The 21,842-nt window shown below is 37.0% G+C and overlaps 1 protein-coding gene across 3 annotated transcripts in view; it reads right to left on the bottom strand.

The window, feature by feature from the left end:
• The window catches only part of LOC126188663 (circadian locomoter output cycles protein kaput-like), a 108,572-nt gene that overhangs the window by 29,628 nt on the left and 57,102 nt on the right, over positions 1 to 21,842 (bottom strand). Inside the window, exons 12-13 of one of the 3 annotated variants that reach the window (XM_049930270.1) lie at positions 18,586 to 18,740; positions 9,301 to 9,509 (exon numbers count right to left, since the gene is read on the bottom strand). In XM_049930270.1, coding sequence (XP_049786227.1) covers positions 9,301 to 9,509; positions 18,586 to 18,740 — 364 coding nt within the window. The remainder of the gene's footprint in view (positions 1 to 9,300; positions 9,510 to 18,585; positions 18,741 to 21,842) is intronic. The other 2 variants (XM_049930286.1, XM_049930278.1) reach the window with 2 other exon arrangements.

Below are 21,842 nucleotides of genomic sequence, written 5' to 3'. Positions count from 1 at the left end.
TACCCATGACTCATGCATAGATGGAGGCCTTGTATTATCTGTAGTAAGTGATGATCTTAACTATACACAGAACTCTAAGCAGCCAAACAATGCAGCTGCGACAGTATAACTTCCCAACAGCTAAAACAACAAAATAACTTGGAGTCATAATAAATAATAAGAACAAATGGAAATATCATCTCAGACATATTGTTATCAGATTTTATTAAGCTTGCTGTGATATTATGAGGTACAACGGAGTATAGTAGGTTTCCAATTGATAAAAAGTTGTGACTCTACAATGAAGCCTAATAAGGACTCATTTGATTGTGGAAACACATGATATGGATTAGCACCAGACAGCACACTCCAGAAACTCGATACTATGCAGTATGAAGCCTCGCACACAATTACAAAGGATATTACATTGACCAGGGCCAATGCATTGCTGATTGAAGTAAACACGCCACTTTCAAGACAATGAAGAACATTTTTGTGTGTAGCAATCAAGATAGCTGTCTGCTGCATTTGTGTTGCATGTTTGTTTTCATCATGATTGTCAAAATGTTTATGTGCCAATTGTCTGATGCGCTGTGTTTAGTTTATTGTTGACAGTCAAAAAGGTTATAACTGTTTGAGTGCTCGGTAAATTTTTATTTCCAAAAAGTTGGACCAAAGTATTTGCATTAAATTTTGCTTGACAAATGGAATAAAGTGCAGCACCACATTCAAAGTGTTGACTGTGGCTTCTGACGAATCTACTACGTGTAAGACAAAAGTTTACTAGTGGTATAAATGTTCCAAAGATGACTGAGATGTTGAAGATGACAACCTCCCTGGACACTCTAGCACATCAGTTACCGACGATGATGTAGAAGCAGTGAGAAAATGGTTCTGGAAAATCCACAAATCACCAAAACATTTGTATATTTCCATCATTAGTGGTCTTCTGAGCTACTTGTTGCAAGTTGCTATAAGAGAAAGTATTTCGTATTATTTTGCAAGATGTCTTGTTACTCTCACCACTTACAAAGCTGTAATTATCCCAATCGACTGTTAAGTGATACCAGATTCAGTGTGGACACTGTGAAAGAGAGTATTTCTATTTGCTGACATTAGATCTAATACGAAGAATGATAAAAAAAGTAATGGGTATTTTTGTTTTTCTTAAAGAACCTTTATTTATTGCTCAACACCACTGATGTTTTCTTCAAAGCAATTCTCCACTTTTTCCAATCTTGGAAGACCTTCTGGAACTCACTTTTCATTATTCTGTTCATCTCCTTCAGCGATTCTGTTTTTGCCTCATCAATGATGGCAAAATATGTCCTTTCATGGTTCTCTTCAGCCTCAGGAATAGAAAGAAGTTGTAAGGGGCCTTGTCCGGTGAACGCAACACAAAGGTTTTGTTTTTTTGCTGAAACTCGTGAAGAAGCATTAAAGTGTGAGCAGGAGCATTATCGTGTGCAATTTCCACAACTAGTTTGGTACAATTTTGCATCATGCAAATGGTGCATAACTTGTAAGTAGTATTCCTTATTGACCATACAACGAAAAGGCCTGGACCAACATAGAGGTTGCATGCTGGCATATTCTCTGGCTGACACCAAGCAATTTTTTTGGAGTTTTTTGGCAAGAAACAAGTGGCAGCAAAGTTTGTTCCATACTTGTTTCATTTCGATCAAAAACGACGTTGCGTAGACATTGCTCAGAAATTTATGAATGGAGCTGACAATCATCCATAACTTACTTATAAATTAATATCAGATGACAACACATGAATATACAGGTATGGCTGTGAAATAAATACGAAAATACTTAATTCCCTCGAAAATTAATAACTTCTAAACACCTTAAGTCACCTTAAAGAACACAGCACATACAGATAGCGCACGAACAGCACTATTATGAAACGGCTTCAGAATTTCTATTAACATAGGACAAAATGAGTTATGAGAGACAATGTTCATTCTAAGAGTTAAAAAATGCATTCTAATGCAAAGTAAATTGCAATACGATTTGTGCAGTGGTAATATTAGATAGTAGATCACAATATGTGATCAAAAGTATCTGGACACTTGGCTGGAAATGACTTAAAAGTTCATGGTGCTCTCCATTGGTAATGCTGGAATTCAACATAGTAACATAGTGTTGGTCCACCCTTAGCCTTGATGACAGCTTCCACTTTTGCAGGCATATGATCAATCAGGTGGTGGAAGGTTTCTTAGGGAATGGCAGCCAATTCATCGCAGAGTGCTGCACCAAGGAGAGGTATCGATGTCAGTCGGTGAGGCCTGGCAAGAGGGTGTTGTTCCAAAACATCCCAAAGGTGTTCTATAGGATTCGGGTCAGAACTCTGTGCAGGCCAGTCCATCACACGGATGTTATTGTCATGTAAGCCACAGGCCGTGCATTATGAACAGGTGCTTACTCGGTTGAAAGATGCAATCGCCACCCCCGAATTGCTCTTCAACAGTGGGAAGCAAAAAGGTGCTTAAACCATCAACGTAGGCCTGTGCTGTGATAGTGCCACACAAAACGACGAGGGGTGAAAGCCCCCTCCATGATAAACACGACCGCAACATAACATCATTGCCTCTGAATTTTACTGTTGGCACTACACATGCTGACAGATGATGTTCACCAGGCATTCAGCATACCCACAACCTGCCATCATATCATAACATTGTGTACCGTGATTTGTCACTCCACACAATGTTTTTTGACTGTTCAATTGTCCAATGTTTATGCTCCTTACACCAAGCAAGGCGTTGTTTGGCATTTATCGGCGTGATGAGTTGCTTATGAGCACCCGCTCGACCATAAAATTCAAGTTTTCTCAACTCCCACGTAACTGTCACAGTACTTGCAGTGAATCCTGATGCAGTTTGGAATTCCTGTGTGATGGTCTGGACAGATGTCTGACTATTACACATTACAACCCTCTTCAACTGTCGGCGGCCTCTGTCAGTCAAGAGACGAGTTCGGCCTGTACGCTTTTGTGCTGCACGTGTCCCTTCACATTTCCACTTCACTATCACATCGGCAACAGTGGACCTAGGGATGTTTAGGAGTGTGGAAATCATGCGTACAGATGTATGATGTGACACCCAATCATTTGACCATGTTCGAAGTCTGTGAGTTCCGCGTAGGGCCTCATTCTGCTCTCTCATGATGTCTGATGACTACTGATGTCGCTGATAAGGAGTACCTGACAGTAGGTGGCAGCACATGCACCTAATATGAAAAACGTATGTTTTGGGAGGTGTCCGGGTACTTGTGATCACATAGTGTATTTGCAGAGGTTTGATTCTCATTAGATTTAAAACAGTCAATGGTAAATAATGCTAATATGACCATTTCTCTGAATAAGATTTAATTAACCCAAAACCAAGGGCTCTAGCAAGCAACTAACACCACCACAAAAAAGCTGGCGAAATTCTTGCCCTATTTCATGTATAATGCTTATGGTAGTGATAAGTTTAATGTAATTTTTATTCATTAAGTTTCATGTGCAACCAGTAAAGACATTATGCTAGATTTTCTGATAAAAAGACATGAAACTATCAATTTTTAAAAGCTCATGGAAATCAGCATGCAAGCACAATACATGTAGTGTTTAGACAGGCAGATTTCATAGTAATACATACAGTATGTGAAATCGAATGGGTTTTGTAATGACAGATTGAGTCGATGTTAAAGTAGCAGCTATGTTGGCCTTGGTGACTTCACTTAGTGAGATCAGAGATGAATGTGTGTGTGCTTATGCGTGGCATGTCAGTCATGATTAAAGTGCTTAAAATTTTTCAGGTGACAAGTTAAGTGACTCATAGAATTTCTGCAGGAATTTGTGAGCCAGGTAAGTCTTCAACAGTTGCCCTCATAGACTTCAACTTACAATGGAAAAGCAGTGTTAGATCTGGAAAAATCCTGTATAGTTTCAGGACTTCAACTGTGAACTGCAGCATCGTGTTTGGAGACTTGACGGCTTAGACTTGTGGACTTCGAAAAGTTGTCCACAACTAATTTTTTGAACTTCAAATTAGAACAGTAACATGGTGAGCTGGGCTTCGTGCATTCTTGAACAAGCTCACAAATCAATCAGACATTGCAGTCACAGTATTACGCAAGAGCTCAATAAACATTTTAACTTCTGAGCAGCACCCAGCATATGTTCAAGGGAGGTTTACTACCTTTGGCTCGAAAAAAAGCACATTCTTTGAGAATTTTTTTCTTAGGATGTGTTATAGATATCAATGTCAAATTTGGTCAAAATGTTTACTGCTATTTCCTCTACAAACCGGAATTTTTTTGACCGGGAATGTCGAAGAGCAAAGGCGGAAGTGCCGTTAGAACGAAACAAAATTTCGATGTAGACCTACACGCGCAGTATGTCACAGGTCAGACGGCTCGTCTGAAATCGAAATTGAGTTGACATTAGCGAAGTATATAAGATTCTTTAGGAGTTGTACCTTGCTTAAGTTATTTGGACCATAGGAAACAAAATGGCGGCCATTTGAAAAAAATAAGGTTTTTTCATCGATTTTTCAACTTCGTCAGCCAAGTAAAAATATTTATAATTGATGGATCGGAATAAAAGTGGTACAACTCCTAGACAATTTGTTAAGCTTCATCAGAAACAAAGAATCATGCCAATCGGTTCAGTAGATTTGAAATTACCATACTGCACGGTAAAAAAAAATGTCATTTCGAGAAAAACGCTTTTGAAGTTTTGACTACATATAAATGCAATATTATGCAATGTACATTAAATCTGCTATTCCGAACCCATAAACTAGTCCTTCCTCTTCGTCGTAGAGGGCGTTCTGCACAATCTGGGCCATCCTGCGCTGCTCCAGAGTCGCTTGTATGGCCGGTGGCAAGTGGTTTTTGGCCGCTTGAATCCGGTGGTCATCCAAATGCTTGGAAAGCTGCATCGAATAGAGTCCCAGGGTGATGTCCATTGTTGTCATGGTCTTCAGAATTGCTGAATACCCTTCGATGAAGCTGCTCACTGCCAGGAAAGTCACATCTCCACAGTCTTCGCACCAGAATGCAAATGCTTGGGGGCTAACTTCCAGACATACGTGTTCAAACTCTCATTTGAATTTTGTGTGTTTCCTCCCAAGCACCAGTACAATAACTCGTCCTCCAAAAGAAACAAACTGGTGAATGGAAAAGGTCGATTTCAGGCAGGTGCATTTTTTTTGCTCAACCGCGAACAACAAACATTTCCGTTCCATATTCGGAAAAACCATTTCAGGGGTGGATTGTAAACACCTTTATGGGTCAAAAATTCAATTTAAACAAAAAAAAATCGATTTTTTGAACCAAAAGATAGTAAACCTCCCCTTAAGAATGTTTATTCATTTCACCAAGCACAATTCTGTCTGCAATTTAATCAAGTTATTGGAAGTTAAGACAACATTAACAGTGTAATGCGACAAGCGTGTGGCCATAGACACACAGGATGTCAATGAACTTTAAAAATCGGTAACAGTATTACTGAAGCCCTTTGACACAAGAGACAGTGTGTAGGTGGAAATAATTCTCCATTGACAGACATGTTTCATGTCTTTAATTTAGTTCTGGTTATAAACCTTTCCTTTAAGACATACTGTGAAGTTATTTCTGAATATAGCAATTATCCTTGGAGGTGGGTGAGGCACTAATGCCAATGGCATAAAGATGTGAAAAGCAATGGGGAACGGGCACATTGAAAGTTCAGTTTGATACCCTATATTTAACAACCATGGCAGAATTTAATAATCCATCCATCTTTAATGATCATGGGTGTAAGATCCCAAGGTCCAGCAGCAGGAGAGATGAGGCTCCTCTGATTGCCACTCTTCAAAATTTTCACACAGAAAAAACAGGAAGACCAGAAAAAGAAGGGAAAGATAAATTTAATACTGGGAGCAAGTGCCATTGAAAGAAATAAATGTAGCTGAGTAAACTTATCAAAGAAATAGGAGAGCTTGCCTCAAGGCTGCAGCAGTCAGTTCCGTAGAACTAGCTGGACTGACAGTAAAATGAGTGAGATGGCTCAACAAGAAATAGAAGAAGCTACTGAAACCCATAAGCCATGCCAAAGCAAAATTCACTCGACACTTAATTAGACACAATATTCTTTTACAAAATGTCTCTGAAGGTAAGATCGTAGGTAAGAAAATGATAGATGGAGATGAAGAGAGGAAGCTGTGGCTGCAGAGATAAGGCTTAGCCTTTTCAAAGGAGAACAATATAGCATTTAGTTTTCCAAATGAATGCCAAGCCATTTTTACCCTCTTGTTTATTTCTTTATGTGCTCATCTTCATGTTGTTAGGTACACAAGTAGCGGAATGTTCGCCCAGCGCAAACCACAGTTACATAATGATTTTGAAGATAATGATTGTGATTTTTAAGAAGACAGTGTTCCAGATGAATCTGGGGATGAAGTGGACTAATGTTCAAGATTAAAGTATGGAGATTCAGGCAAAGAATATCTGGAACAAAATACTTGCGTTTTTTATTCGGATTTTTGTTGAAAGTGCTTTCAGTATGTATTTCCAAAGTGATTTCACTTTCAAATATGGCTTTGTGGTACATCAGAAGAAAAAGGCAGACACTGAGTCACTTCAAGTGTATACAGTAGTGTTATCCCCTGAATATCACACCTGAGTGTGAATGACTACACGCAATGGTGAACTATGACAAAAGCTGAATGGCCACTGACTGTGTGCATGTAAACCACAAAATATAAATTTCTTTCTCCTACCTGAACACTATCAAATTGTGCACAGTGTGCTCTCACAAAGGCAAGAAGCTGGCTGCAAAACTGTGATACAAAAATACAAACTACCAATGTAGTGACTACAATGTCACATAATACAAACTACAGTGCTTCAAAATTTATCTCACAAAGAAGTAAATTGTTTCATAAAATGTTCCCGAACAGCATTACTGTACACAAGACAAGATTTATGCTTCATTATTACGCATTTTACATAAAAGAAACATGTTGCTCTCTGAAAAATTCTGTGTACGTTAACTTTGACAATTTTTTCTCATTGAAAAAACAATGTTATAAACAACTGCTTCAAAGAAGTACATGTTAATTCAAGAGTATGGTATTAAATATCATTTAAAATTTGAAACTGTATTTTTAATTAATGTAATTCTTATTATTATGTCAAAGAGTTTCTGTTAGTTACTGTACCTGAAATTATAGTAAAATCAGATATGTTATTCAGCTGGGATTATTTATTAAAGCTCAGGGGCAAAAGTTGTCTATTACCATCTTATAGTGTGAATTACTTTCCATAATTTCTGTAACTCACCAGAGGTCTTCAACTTTTTCTGAGGGGCGTAAAGTTGTTGGTGCAAGAACTTTTACTTTTAACAGTAAGGATACTTTTTATTTTCAAAACTATTCATGCTATTCTGTCAGCAGTTTATGAATCATACACAGGGTGTATCAAATTAATGACATAAATGCATACAATTGAAAGTACACAATACTAGAAGCAAAACAGTCTCAGTAGGGTTGAAAATGCATACCTTAAGAGCTAAGAGCAATTTTTCATCTTTGATACTGCGAAGAAAATCTTTTCTACTGCAAGCTCTTTGCTTTCCAGATTTTGGGAAATGGTAATTTGGACCAAAACAAGGAAAAAATGTCCAATAAACATGTCTCTAAAATGCATACCTTAAGAACTATGAGCTCATACTCTTCTTTGCTATTTGGAAACACAACTCTTCTAATGAACAATTGCTCATAACTTTTAAGGTACGCATTTTAGAGCAAATGTTTAATGGACGTTTTTCTCATTTTGGTCCATACTACTACTTCCTAAAATGCAGAAAGCAAAGAGCTTGCAGTAGAAGAGATTTGCTTCACAATATTGAAGATGAAAAATTGCTCATAGCTCTTAAGGTATGCATTTTTGGTCCTATGTTTACTGAAGCTTTTTTCCTTCTAGTATCATGTACTTTCAAGTGTATGTGTTTATGCCATTAATTATGATACACCCTGTACTGAGAGTAATTTAACAATCAAGTCTTTACAGGCCAAGGTATTTTGTTTTCACGAAAATTCTTGTGGCAACTGTGGTCATGGAAGTAACTGGGTGCGCCTCTTGTTTCAAATACACTGTCAAAGTTCGTTCAGTCCAATACTTCAAATGTGCTCCGACACAGTTCAAGAATGTAGTATCCCAGAAACTAGTATGTCGTATATAGGGTCTCCTTTTGACAACTCTGTGCATAGTATGCCATCCTGCCAGGACCAAAAAATTTGGTGAGAGACATGTCTAGTGTTAAAACCTTGTGTAGAACATCTCACACAAGTTTCAGCCCATCTCCAATTGTTTCTAAATGTTGAAGATAAACATTCGCACAGCTAGTTCACATGCTGAAAAGGTGGCAGAACAGATTATATTATTAAGATTAATTAATTCCAGTCAACCAGTTTTTACTAAAGAAGGCAATGTGGACTCTCTGGGAGGGTGCACACATTTACTGTCTAAAACAGGGTACTGCAGGCATGTGCCCAATCCAAGTGGTGTTCACTCTGATGAGGAGTGCAAGGGAGGGGGAGAGGGAGTGGGAGAGTGCAAATAAACTTTGCTCAGCTTGATGGGACTCTCAAAAGATAACCAATACCACCTCGCCTTATTAACACAGATACTTGTGTAGCTTGTATACTGCACAGACTCAATGCATTTCATTTCCTTGCCACTATACAGAATGTTGCATTGTAAGTAATTAACCATCATGTTTCCTTAGATGTGTGACAGGTGCCACATGCCTGTTGTGTCACAAGTGCCCATGAGTGCTCACCCACATAAAGGCAAAAGAGCCTCAGCTGCATGGATAGTGAGTGATACGAAATGTCTGCTGTTTTCAGCTTTAACACACAAATGTGGTACTCTACCAATAACTATGCCACTGGTAGCATGTGACATGTGAACACCTAAACCTCTTCACTCACATTGTCAGTGAAAAGTAAGGCAGCATCCACTGGTGAAAATCAACTGTGATATTACAATCACACCAAAATAATGTAAATATAATCCACAGAATATTCAAATAAATAATAAATTATATTAATTACATTAGAGTAAGTGTTACAGTTACATCGATAACCATCTGCATGCAATATAAACATTATCTAATTTGTTGCAAAATGGAAACATGAACAGTTTTGTTTGTGTGTGTGTGTGTGTGTGTGTGTGTGTGTGTGAGAGAGAGAGAGAGAGAGAGAGAGAGAGAGAGAGAGAGAGAGAGATCAGGAGATTGCAACCAATAATATATTGTACACAGCTTTTAATTAATAGTACCGTGCTAAGTTGTGAATTCCTTGATGATGTTGCCTGTGCAGAGGAGCTGGTTGCTGCAACACCCACAGCAGAATCACATGCAGATCCAGGACTAGGTGTAGCAGAACCTGGAGTAGTAGCTGCAGAAGGAACTGTGTTCGTAGTACATCCAGACTGATGCTGCTTCTGTGTCACTGGCGATTTTGTCTCTGCTCTAGACACTTTTCCTGCTTTTTGTAAGGCAGACACTTTGAAGCATTCAAGTTAACATAATAATTGAGTAGCCCGATGAGAGAGAAATCCATGCCACAAAAGTTAAAAATGGGAATAACTATTAATTTACATCTATAGATTGTTACCACCATTTATCTTTCCTCCATTTAATAACTAGTTCCCTAGAATGAGACCAATATCAACATTACAAAACTCCCACTAGCGTGGAAAAGAAATTAATGAGATCAGTGCACTTTTTTTTATGAGCAATGGCTAGTATTTTATCATACATTCCTCAGATGTGAATCAGTTATTATTCAGAGTTCTGAGATGAGTCACAGAACAGTCAGTAAAATAATAGCATTTATTTTATACGAAGTTTATTTTTAAAAAATTCTCTTTATACGGTACCAGCAAATATGATCACACAATCAAACAGCAGATGACTAAAATATTTTTAGCCTTATCTGTTCTAAATGAGACAGCTACAGCCTACTGAATAATAAAATTCTTCCCCATTGCACAAACAACAATGTTTATGAACAGTACAGAAAACTGTCTGTACTTCATTTTTGTTTTTGTGTGGCAGAGCTATCTCTTTCAAAGGACATCTCAATTACATTTCTTTGTGTCCAAACACTTCTAAAACTGATTAGTTCTCCCAATGATTGACAAAGATATTGCTTTTACTTTTCCAAATACATCAGTGACATAGTTACAGAATTCCAAATCACATTTGTGAAGAAGAAAATAAAAGTTGACTGCAAAACACATTAACTTCAAGAACTTTTTTTCTGCATTAAAACAAGTACAGTTGCACTACAGACTGGATACAGAAATGCAAATACGACATAAGAAGTGGAAAGTTATTAAGTAAATGAAAAAATTACAGTAACAGAATATGGACAAGTCCATAAACTGAAACACCAGTAACAATCTGCTGAAGAAACAAGTCCGCAGCTGTGAAATACATTATGTTACAAAGAAACATCACAAAATTCATGTAATGAAAGAAAATTTGCCTTGCCCAACAAAGAAATCCTCTGGTGTAAGATCTCGGAAAATTATAGTGAAGCTGAAGGTAAAAACATTAAAGACATGAGTAGAAATTTAAAAAATAAGGAGTGTGTAGAAAAACAATAACCTGTAAAAAGGTATGTAATAAAAGTTTGTCATTAAATATTCACGATAAAGGTCACTAATGGTGTGTTCATTTCAACTGGAGGCTCTAAAATACTCAAAAACTACACATTGGACCAAAAAAAGTTGTAATTCCCATTTGTTTGTTTCGGAGAGGGACATCCAATGATACCACACTCAACCCGCCATGCCACCCCGTGGTTGGGTGGTGGTGGTGGGAGACTATGAAATCTTTAATGGGAACCACCGTTTTCTATTGCAGATTATGATTCTACAGCAAAATTTACATATGTTTTGTGTCTTAAGAATTTTCTTCATTTCTTCACAGATGGAGCTGCAGTCAGAGGAACAGAAATGGGTATACAATCATAATTTATGACAAGCTACCCAATGGCCCTTGAATATCCAATGGCACATGGAACCCTGTCTCCAAGCTGTTAGAGTAGGACAGGCCAGTATTTCATAACTTCTAATTGGAAAGCCCATTCGCAAAGTTGTATTCTTCTGACATATCAAACAGAGACTACCCTATGTGCCACTGTGGCGGTGTAGCTAACTACGACGTATACTACCAGGCAGTACACTGTGACTGGAGCTCACACATCATACAGACATAGAACAGATAGCGGCTCTCAATGTTACAATACTTGCACAGTGTTTATCACCTGCACACCTACCTATCATTCGAAGAACAGACATGCAAGTGGACGATGAATGTTGCTACCATAGAAGAAAAAACTAAAATAATCCTTATTTATGGAGGAGAAATGGTGAGGCTGCTATTGCCTTGTATGCCAAGAGGTTTCCAGAGAAAGTTCGCTCTCTTTCGTTCTTTGATAAGATTGAGAATGCCTTTATGTCTGATGGAAGCATACAGACCGGCAAAAGGAAACAAAGCAAATGTGTTACAGGGGAAGCTAATGAAATAGCTGTACTAGCGACAGTGCACCACAACCCACAGATAAGCATCCGGCAATTACACCATGATACCAGTATATCTGCAGGGAGTATTGTCATTATACTGCATTGTCATAAGTATCATCCATATCACGTGTCACTGCATCAAGAACTTCATCTCACCGATTTCCGTGACCACATAGTGTTTCGTGAATGGGACATCAACAAATGCAAGCGACCCTCACATTCCAAAACAGCCAGAACACATCTTTTAAACAATTTGAAAAAATCACCCAAAGGGATGTGGAAAAGGAAATATTGTCTCTAAAAAACAAAACCTCACATGGGTGGGATGAAATAACAACATCTGTAATCAAGTATGTGTACGAGATTATTTCCCAACCACTGTCAACTATTATAAATCAATCTTTTGAACAGGGATGCTTTCCAGAGGTATTGAAATATGGTGAGATCAAACCTCTATTCAAGAATGGATCGACAGAAGATATGGGGAATTACCGCCCCATCTCTCTCTTGCCGGTCTTCTCTAAAGTGTTTGAAAAGATTGCAGCAAAACAAATTAATAACTTTCTTACTATAAATGATATAATTTTTAAAAACCAGTTCGGGTTCCAACAGGTTAAAAGCACTGTGAATGCTATAAATGAGTTTATCCAAAAAATATGCTCCACGTTAGATAAAGGTAGAAAGGTCACAGGTATATTCTGTGATCTGACTAAAGCTTTTGATTCAGTGAACCATGCATTACTCCTCCACAAATTACAGGTGTATGGAATCAGAGACACTGCTTTAAAATGGTTTAGCTCTTACCTGTCTGGTAGGAAACAAAGAGTAACTTTAACTTCAAATGGAACCAATTATTCATCAGACTGGAAAACAGTTCCCCAAGGAGTCCCACAAGGTTCGATATTGGGTCCCTATCTGTTTCTTTTTTACGTAAATAACCTACCACTTGCTACTGATGTTCATTCAGTCTTATTTGCTGATGATACATCAGTTCTAATTGAAAATGAGGTATCTGAAAATATTCCAGAAAAAGCCAAAAATACTTTAGAAAAACTTGAATCTTGGTTCTATCAAAATGGACTAAAACTAAATGTAACTAAAACCAAAATGATGCAATTTGAAGCTAAATCAGTAGAAAGGAGTGATATAAAGATAACTTGCAATGATCAGGATATCACAGAAGCAAACCACGTGAAGTTCTTAGGCCTAAATCTTGACAAAAATTTAAATTGGAAGGTACACATAGATTACTTAGCAAATAAACTGAACAACTTAGCATTTGCAATGTGTATTTTGTCAGGTGCCACAAACATGGATACCAGAAAGATAGTTTATCACTGCTACTTCGAGTCAGTTATTCGTTATGGCATAATCTTCTGGGAAAATTCAGCAAATGTCACTAAACTCCTAGTATTACAAAAGAAAGTAATTAAAAACGTGTGTTGCAAAAAAAACGGGAATCCTGTCGACCACTGTTAAAAAATTTAAGAATACTATCTATACCCTCACTTTACATATATGAGATGGTGGTGTTCCTATATAGAAACCAACATACACTAGACACTTCCCGTTTTGATCACAACTACAGCACTCGCCACAGAGATAACTTCAAACTTCCAACACATCGTTTAAAACTTTATGCACGAATGCCAGAGTATATGGGGTTAAAAATTTTCAATAAAATAAAAGGCAGTAATATATTTAAAATGGAGATTGGTTCACTGAAAAGATTGCTCTTTACTCTTACTCTTCTGGTGGAAAAGTGTTATTATTCTGTCGATGAATTCATTGAGGACAGCTTCACAATCTCAACACAGGGATTGTATTACATGTATTATTTTATGTACATGTGTAGAAATGTGAAATATAATGTAAACTTTTGTATTTCTCTTAAAAAAGTGAAAAAAGTTTCTTTTGTAAACCTTGACATGTCTCCTGTACATCAAATCAAATGATTTGAAAATTGTATGTAATGAGATGAATAAACCGCATACCACATACCACATTCTTTGCTGAGGTACTGTTTTCCAATGAGTCTACATTCACAAACCATAGTAGTGTTAATCAGCATAGCATGCATTACTAGAGCATAGACAATCTCCGATGGCAAGTTGACCATCAACGTCCCTGGTCAGTTAACATATGGTGTGGCATCATGGGGAACAAACTCATTGGTTCATATTATATCAATGGCTTATTAAATGGGAATAAATATCTAATGTTTCAGGAACGAGAGCTATCAGTATTAGTGCAAGATGTTGCCCTGTACTTTCGACAAAATATATGGTTTCTACATTATGGCTGCCCAGAGCATTACACAACTGAAGCACATAGGTATCAGGCCACGTTTACACTCGCCAGTGGATTGGCAGAGATGGCCCTATTAATTTGCCCACTAGGTTACCAGATTTGACATCACTGGATTTCTTTCTGTGGGGGTATTTAAAAGATAAGATGTACCAGCAAACACCAACAGGCCATGAAGGCATGGTTGACTGCATCAGAAACACCTGTGCTGACATTTCTGGAGATATGCTGCTGTACTGAGTACGGTCATTTGAAAAATGGATCACTAAGTGTACTGAATTTGGCCATACTATGTTTGAATACTAAACTCTAAATGGAAAAGTAGAGTAGCATTCACCTCAAGCCATGTTCACAGTGGTGCAACACGTGGTCCCCTGTTCGATATGTCAGAGAAATACAACATTGCAAATGGGGTTTCCAATTAGAAGTTATGAAATAATGGCTTGTCCTACTATTGCAGCCTGGACGTGCACTCCTATGTGCCACTAGATATTCAAGGACCATTGAGTAGCATTCAAATTATGATCGTGTACCCACTTCTATTCCTTCAACTGCAGTGCCATTTGTGGCAAAATGAAGAAAATGATTCAGACAAAACGTATGTAGATATTGCCATAGCATCATAATCTGCAATAAAAATGGGGTTTCCATTGAATACTTCGAAGTTGTCTCCACCACTCATGCAAGTGGTGGAGTGGGATCAAGTGTGGTATAATTGGAATTATAACAAAAAATTCAGTGTATAGTTTTCAAGATATTTCACTGTCTAAAATGAACACACTGTATACAAGTGAAAGAAATGAACTCTTGCACAGATGGTCAATTAAATTTTGGTTTGCAGCTGCAGAAAGCTTTATTCTTCTCTTAACATTTCAGTCATATACCTTTCAGCCAAGTGCATCATGAGCTGACATATTTCATCAACATGGAGAAGAACAAAATAAATTAATTGGTAGTATACCACAGCAGAATAAAGATGAAAGTTTAGAAACATGGATTCACAAGTAATTTGAAAAAATAAATAAATAAAATAACTGAAGGATACAGACAAGGTGGATTACGTTCATGGGAACAGCAAGAAACTAAATTATGTTACAGTGGAAAGCTATTTTACCTAATCATAAAAAGTGAATCTGCAAACAGCAAATTTGGAAGGAAGAGCTCAAATGCTTTCAGAAGGAAGGACATGGATGATGTATTTATGGATTTATGTAAATCACAAATGAGGGAATGAAGAAGACACAATAACACACTGGCCAGGGAGTTGTGGTTTGGGGGACTGCAGAAGGGTGGGGGGCAGCAATGAAACACACTATAAAGTCAAAAAGATAACAATAGCAAAGTTGTGTTCAAAAAATAAACATTTATGATCTTGTATTTCATCAAACATATTCTTGTAGTTCATTTGTACTACTCTGCAGTATGAACTGCACCACTTTCATTTTGACATTACTTTTAATTCCTACTGTGTATACTATATGGCTTATTTGACTTAATTCTGAATTACGTTTCTTCGCCTGTTTTCTTTAACAATTTTCAGAACCTGTTTATGCACTTGCATACCTTCATATACAAATAAAGCTGTACCATTGCTTCCTTAATGGTGAGCTTTATGATATTTTGCTAGTACATAGCTCTGGCACACTTCATACCAAATATAAAAACATTAGCAGGCATAAAATGGGTACTTTTGTCATATCTTACTATAATTTTTAGAAAAAAAACCCAATGCAACATCCCAAATTGTCAAACAGCCCATACAAGATGTAATAGAAAACCATCCCACTTTAAAAAGAAATCACTGCAAGGGCTATGGAGGATGTTGAACAGTGATAAGAGGTCTCATTGGTTACCTGTAGTATTACTACTGCAGATGATATTAATACTAACGGTGAAGAAGCTCAATGCTTTCGATTTTAAACTGTTTCACAAATTCAATGATAACAACTAAAAGGGCATTCCTTATGCACCGATTTCATTTCTGTGTGTGCTTCTTGGCTGAAATTGGGAAAAGTGATTTCTGGGCATTGCTAAAGCACCTATTTTTGCATGGCAAAGCAACTGATGCAGTTCAAAAAAATAAATAAATAAATAAATAAAAAATGAGATCTACAGGGAGTCTATATTACCACACGGTATTCTCCACAAAGAATTTTCCATCAGCATAAGTTATTCCAAGAATGTAGAATAATCTGTGGATATTGTACTGAACAGTAGATAACCTAAATTTGTGATACTCCTGGATTCCCAAAAAACACCTATAAGTGAATGGTCAGCTTTTCTTTAACTGCGCTAAGACATATTTCACTGCTGCATCACAGTAGTATAAGTGGAGCTACAGGGTAATAGTGAAGTTACAGTATAATATTTGCATTGTAAATTACTGTCTTTTAAATGTACAGTATTAGACTAAAAGCAGTTTGTAGAACTACGGATATTATATTGATGCTTATGTAAGCTGCTCATGTTTTCTTGGGTTTCTCCCATATTCTCATTCTATTAACATGTCAACAATGACAGTTTCACATTTGAGGTACATCTTTCCTTCTCCTTTAAGTATTCTCACGACATGGATTTTCTACGCTTGTTCATTTGGTGTAGTGATCTGCCTCTCCTCTCTCTCTCTCTCTCTCTCTCTCTCTCTCTCTCTCTCTCTCCAGCCATTCCAGTTTTTATCACTATACTGTAGATCAAAAGAAATTACATCTTCTATTACAGATTCATTAAATATAATTAAAAGGCACAAAATGCATATTATTCTTCCACACAATGTCTCAATCTGTATAAAATTAGCAATGCTTCCACGTAATGTCTGAATCTATATAAAATTAGCTGTTTCTTTAATTCCCTTCTACAAGAAATAACAGTGACATGTGCACCAAAAGTTGTGTATGAACTGTTCTACTGAGTCATCATAGTGCTGCTGTCCTTTGGACATACATTTGATTGAGCCAAATTATTGAAGTGCTCTGGGAAAAATTTGTAAAGTTCAAAGAACATAGCAGTACTCTCCAATGAAGGTATTTCAATTTAATTTCTTAATGGAGTAGCTGGATGTCTTCCAAAGTTTTCCAAATGCAAAAAATTTCAGATTGGGCTCAAGCACAAACATGTTTCTCTTTTAGTCACAACACAAGCAAAATTCTTATTTTTTGTCTATTCCCAATAAATCTGTTTTGGCAGTTTGCTAAAAGATGATGAACTTATATGTACACAAGTCTTCAAGCTGAGATTCTGATAATGGCAAACACTTCATTAATTACTCCAAATGCTGAAGAAATTTCTGAAATAGTCAGGTGCAGTTCATAATTTATAAAGTTTTGAGTGGCATTAATGCTTCCTTATATATAATTCGTCTTTAATTCCCTTCTACAAGACATAACAGTGACATGTGCACCAAAAGTTGTGTATGCACTATTCTACTGAGTCATCATAGTGCTGCTGTCCTTTGACATACATCTGATTGAGCCAAATTATTAAAGTGCTCTGGGAAAAATTTGTAAAGTTCACAGAACATTGCAGTACTCTGCAATGTAGGTATTTCAATTTAACTTCTTAATCACACAACAGGGTACTATTTGCCTTCATAAGCAGTCTGTAAATGAGTGTACATCCTATTCACTCAGTGGGGTACCACACAATCTTGGGCATGGCAATGAATTCATTCGCCCTACCCATTATCTTCTCAATGTTACTTGCCTATCTGTCACTAAATAAGACATTAGGTGACAATTCTATTTGATAATCATCATCATCATCATCCTTTCAGTGACTAGGCCATGGCCTGTTCTGAATCCTTAAACAGAATTATTCCCATCTTTCTTGAGAAATTCCAATACCTCTTTTCCAGTTTGGCTTATGGTTCATTATCTCTGGGGAATTCCATGACCTGGCATTCTAACAAGATGTCATCTCCAATTTTCACAATATATTTCAAATTTTTTTATTCGAGTTCAAAATATTTAATTCTGTTCTAATGTCTTCATTTATAATAATGTCTCTTCTTGTGCAGCCCTTCATCTTTTTTAGGAACCTCATATCTGCTGTTTGCATTTATTTATTTATTTTGTGGTAATCCAGCTTTTGCTTTCATCGAATAACACAGGAACCACCACCAATGCTTTATAGATTTTTGTGATGGTCTCTTTTTGTATTTTTTTTTTACTCAATGATCTGCTAATGGTACCACAGACAGCTTGGAATTCGTGTATCTTATTTACAATATCAGTATCAAAATCAAAACTTACACAATAGCCTAGATAAGAGATTTGAGACACTTGTTCTACAACTGAATTATCCAAAACAATTTTTGATCTTACTAGATATTTTTCCAGAATGTCATTATTTTTGTTTTATTACTAAAAATTTTAAAGTTATATTTCTTGCATATTCTGTTCAGCTGCTACACTGATCTTTGGAGGTCATCTTCCTTTTGCATAATAATATCATCTTGACATTTCATCCATTACAGTTTTATCTTTTTGGAGGGACCATGAGGTCAAAAGAATAAGGTAAAGCAGTTGTGACTAAGGAATACAAGTTGTATTGTTGTCACAACTAAACCCTTTGTGACAAGGAAAAAATTATTATGAACATTTTTTATGGAAGTTTGTAAGTTTATTTCAAAGACCAGTGCGCTGTTGATCACAGCCAGAAAGGATCAACACACCAGAATGCACTTCTTGTCATAAAAATATTAAATGACTGCCAAAATACACATACCTGAAGATCGAGAAGTCCAGGCACTAGAAGAGATGCTACCTTGTGACGTAGTACCCACTTGTTTATCAGAAGATTCCCACGCACCCATCTCACTGTCTTGGCTTCGTTCACCTTCTTCAGGGTCCTTTCTCATTTGCTTCATTACATCCACGTAACTATAACATTAAACTTGTTAAAATTAATGTTGGACCAATTTTTCTGAACGAGGAAACATGTTAACTCATAAATAAGTCAATACCTGTAAGGTGCAATTTTTGATTTTGTTACATTATGATTTCCTATTTGTGCCTGTCATCATCATGCAAATTTCTTGCTCCTCCTCGAAAATAAATTACTTTAAATGTAATGAAATTGAAACTGTAAACAAAAACACACACTATGAAATATAGACTGCTGCACAGTTTTACGACCAATTATTCCTCATTAGCCTTCAGTACCCAAGCACACAACAGGTAAATTTTGATTTGCACCATATATGTCAAATATTTACTTCAATATGTACTTGAATTACTAATCTGACAGATTAGTAACTAGTTTTGAAATATGGTGCATTTATTTTTGTAGTTGAGACAAAAACAGTGAATGGCAGGAAGTTTTTAAAGTGTCTGTCGGGCCTGATGGTCTAGTTGTAAAGCGTGTGCCTGGAAACCAAGAAGCCCTGGGATTGAATACCAGTCAAACCACATATTTTGCGGTCCGCATTTTATACTAGCCTTCATCTCTTGATGAGATGAGGAATCACCGGGAATGACATGTGGTTCAGATTACACATTAAACTGTATGTCCTCTTTCCCTGATGGTTAACTGGAGTAGATTAGGGACATGCAAGTCACTGAAGTGACATCCAATTGAAAGACTTGTATGAGGCAACTGAGCTATAATAAAATTATTATTATTATTATAAATTGATTATTTATTGGCCCAATAACAGAATATTTACTACACATATAAGTCTGTACCTCACTATGTGAAGAGTCAGTTGGGTGTCAGAGACTGATTGGAAGAGCAGCAGAAAGCCAAGGAGATAGACCTATGTCAAGTGACACTTTAACACTTTTCAGAATGTTCAGAGTTTCAACTAACAGCCGCACACTCATTCGAAGGTCAGCATTCAACAACTCATGCAAACGAGTAACATTTTCATCAGTTTAGCTTGTTGATGGCTGTTCAAAGACATTGTCCACCCCTTCTTGGTCTTGCTTAAACTACTTCATCCACCTCATAATTTGCACATACAAAAGAGCAGACTCTTTGTAGACTTCTTTAATCATTTCATGAATTTCTAGAGTTTTTTTGTTGGCCTTTCTGCAGAATTTGATTGCCCAACATTGTTCACAATCATACCCATGTCGCACCATTGACGCTCTGAGCAGATATTGGTCTAGTGTGTGGAGCAACAAAGCTGAGGAAAGTCCCCCCCCCCCCCCCCCTCCAGCTAATTTGACACGCACACACACACACACACATACACACACACACACACACACTCCATGACTTTTGAGACACACCTTGTATGTACCTGATAACTTAAGATAAAGAAATTAAAAGAATAGTACCAGAAGACACATCTTATCTCACAAACTAAAAGTACAGAAAGAGATAATTCTGAAATTTTACAAAACATTTGTCACTCCCGGTTGTAATGAATGGAGGTGAAACCTGGATAACAACAAAAAAGGATACACTAAGAATCTAGCATGCAGAAATGGGATCCCTTGGATTTGTAGGAAGACATATAAGGCAAGATCGAAAGGAAAATACAGAAATAACAGCACAATTAGGATTAATATATATCTATACAAAAGAACTGAAGAATACAGAACGAAATGGAAAGAGCATGTCATTAGGATGGAAGATGACAGACTACAAAATGTACTATACAAATACAGACCAATGGAATGGAGACACGTAGAAAGACCAAAAATCAGAACTTAAACTAATCCCTATAAGAAGGCATAACAGACAAAGCCTAATACACACAGAAGATGATGTCACGGTTGCCACAAAAGTGAAATTCCCTGATTTCCAGACAAGTTTTAGCATTTTTCCCTGACAAATTTTAAGATCTCAAGGGTAAGGAAAGACATAAGTTGACCAATAAATGTAAGGAATTCTGTGTTTCTATAGGTTTGAGCAAAAATCTTAAGTACTAACACCAACATCTTGTGTAACGAACTGCTTTTTGATGGAGAAAGCAAGCCAAATGGTATATATGTTTCAATGTTATTTTATTTCAATAAAGCGAAACACATTTGGTGACAAAAATACACATTTTGTTGGAGTTGCAAGACAGATTTAAAATAGCTTCACTGCTTTCAGAGATAACCTCAGAAAACAGAACACCTCCTGAAAGAAATGAATAAGGTGGGAAAGAGTTGTGTAAACCAACACTGTAGGTGACCACAAATAAAATGTTGATTCTACTATGTTCGTTATTGACGGTTATTACCCACTGTGTTATGTCTATTATTCTACAGGTATTGTGTGATTTTTCTTTCAAGAAATACGTGAGTGCATAATGTATAAACTGCCAGTGACTGCCACAATTTTCTTCTTCTTATCATCCATACTTTCTAATGTATAAACTACTTTCAAAGTGTCAAAATGTACTAGAATAAATAAAATGTCTATAAAATGCTGCACTGTACAATGTACTTGCAATGAGACAGTCGCTATTCTTGAAATCCGTTGCATGTGGCCTCTGGCTTGCCGAGGAGCATCTCAGTCCTGGGTCCATGGAAAAACCATGAATATCCACCACATTACAACACACAGACAGACCCACCTGCGGGCAGATCGGTGAGACTAGATCCAACAGGCAGGGCCCACACATTAGTGGTAAAATATTGGCTTCAGATCAGCAGGCCCCATCCATTAGAGATACCCACAGAAATGGCCTGCAGTTTTGGCCTGGCATGGAAGTCCACTCATCTGGCCAGCCATTCACATTTCTCAGACACCATGTTGATGAAATGAGACCCCAGCAATCACCGACGCAACACATTACTTGTGCAAATACTATGAGAATCAATACTAATGAGGATAGGTAGCAACTCACCGTAAAGGTGATTGCTGAGCCACAGAGAGGCACATAGAAAAGACAATCACACTTTCACAACTAAATTTTTGGCCATAGCCATAGTCAGAAAACGAGAGCGCACACACATTCACACAATCAATCAGACAACAACTCATGTACCATTGTCTCCAGCCGCTGCGTCAACAAGCTCTGAGAATCACTTCCAAATAAACCACTT

This window comes from Schistocerca cancellata, chromosome 1, assembly GCF_023864275.1.
Source record: "Schistocerca cancellata isolate TAMUIC-IGC-003103 chromosome 1, iqSchCanc2.1, whole genome shotgun sequence".
In the NCBI taxonomy this organism is placed as follows: domain Eukaryota; kingdom Metazoa; phylum Arthropoda; class Insecta; order Orthoptera; family Acrididae; genus Schistocerca; species Schistocerca cancellata.
This window is presented reverse-complemented; position numbering and strand designations above follow the sequence as displayed.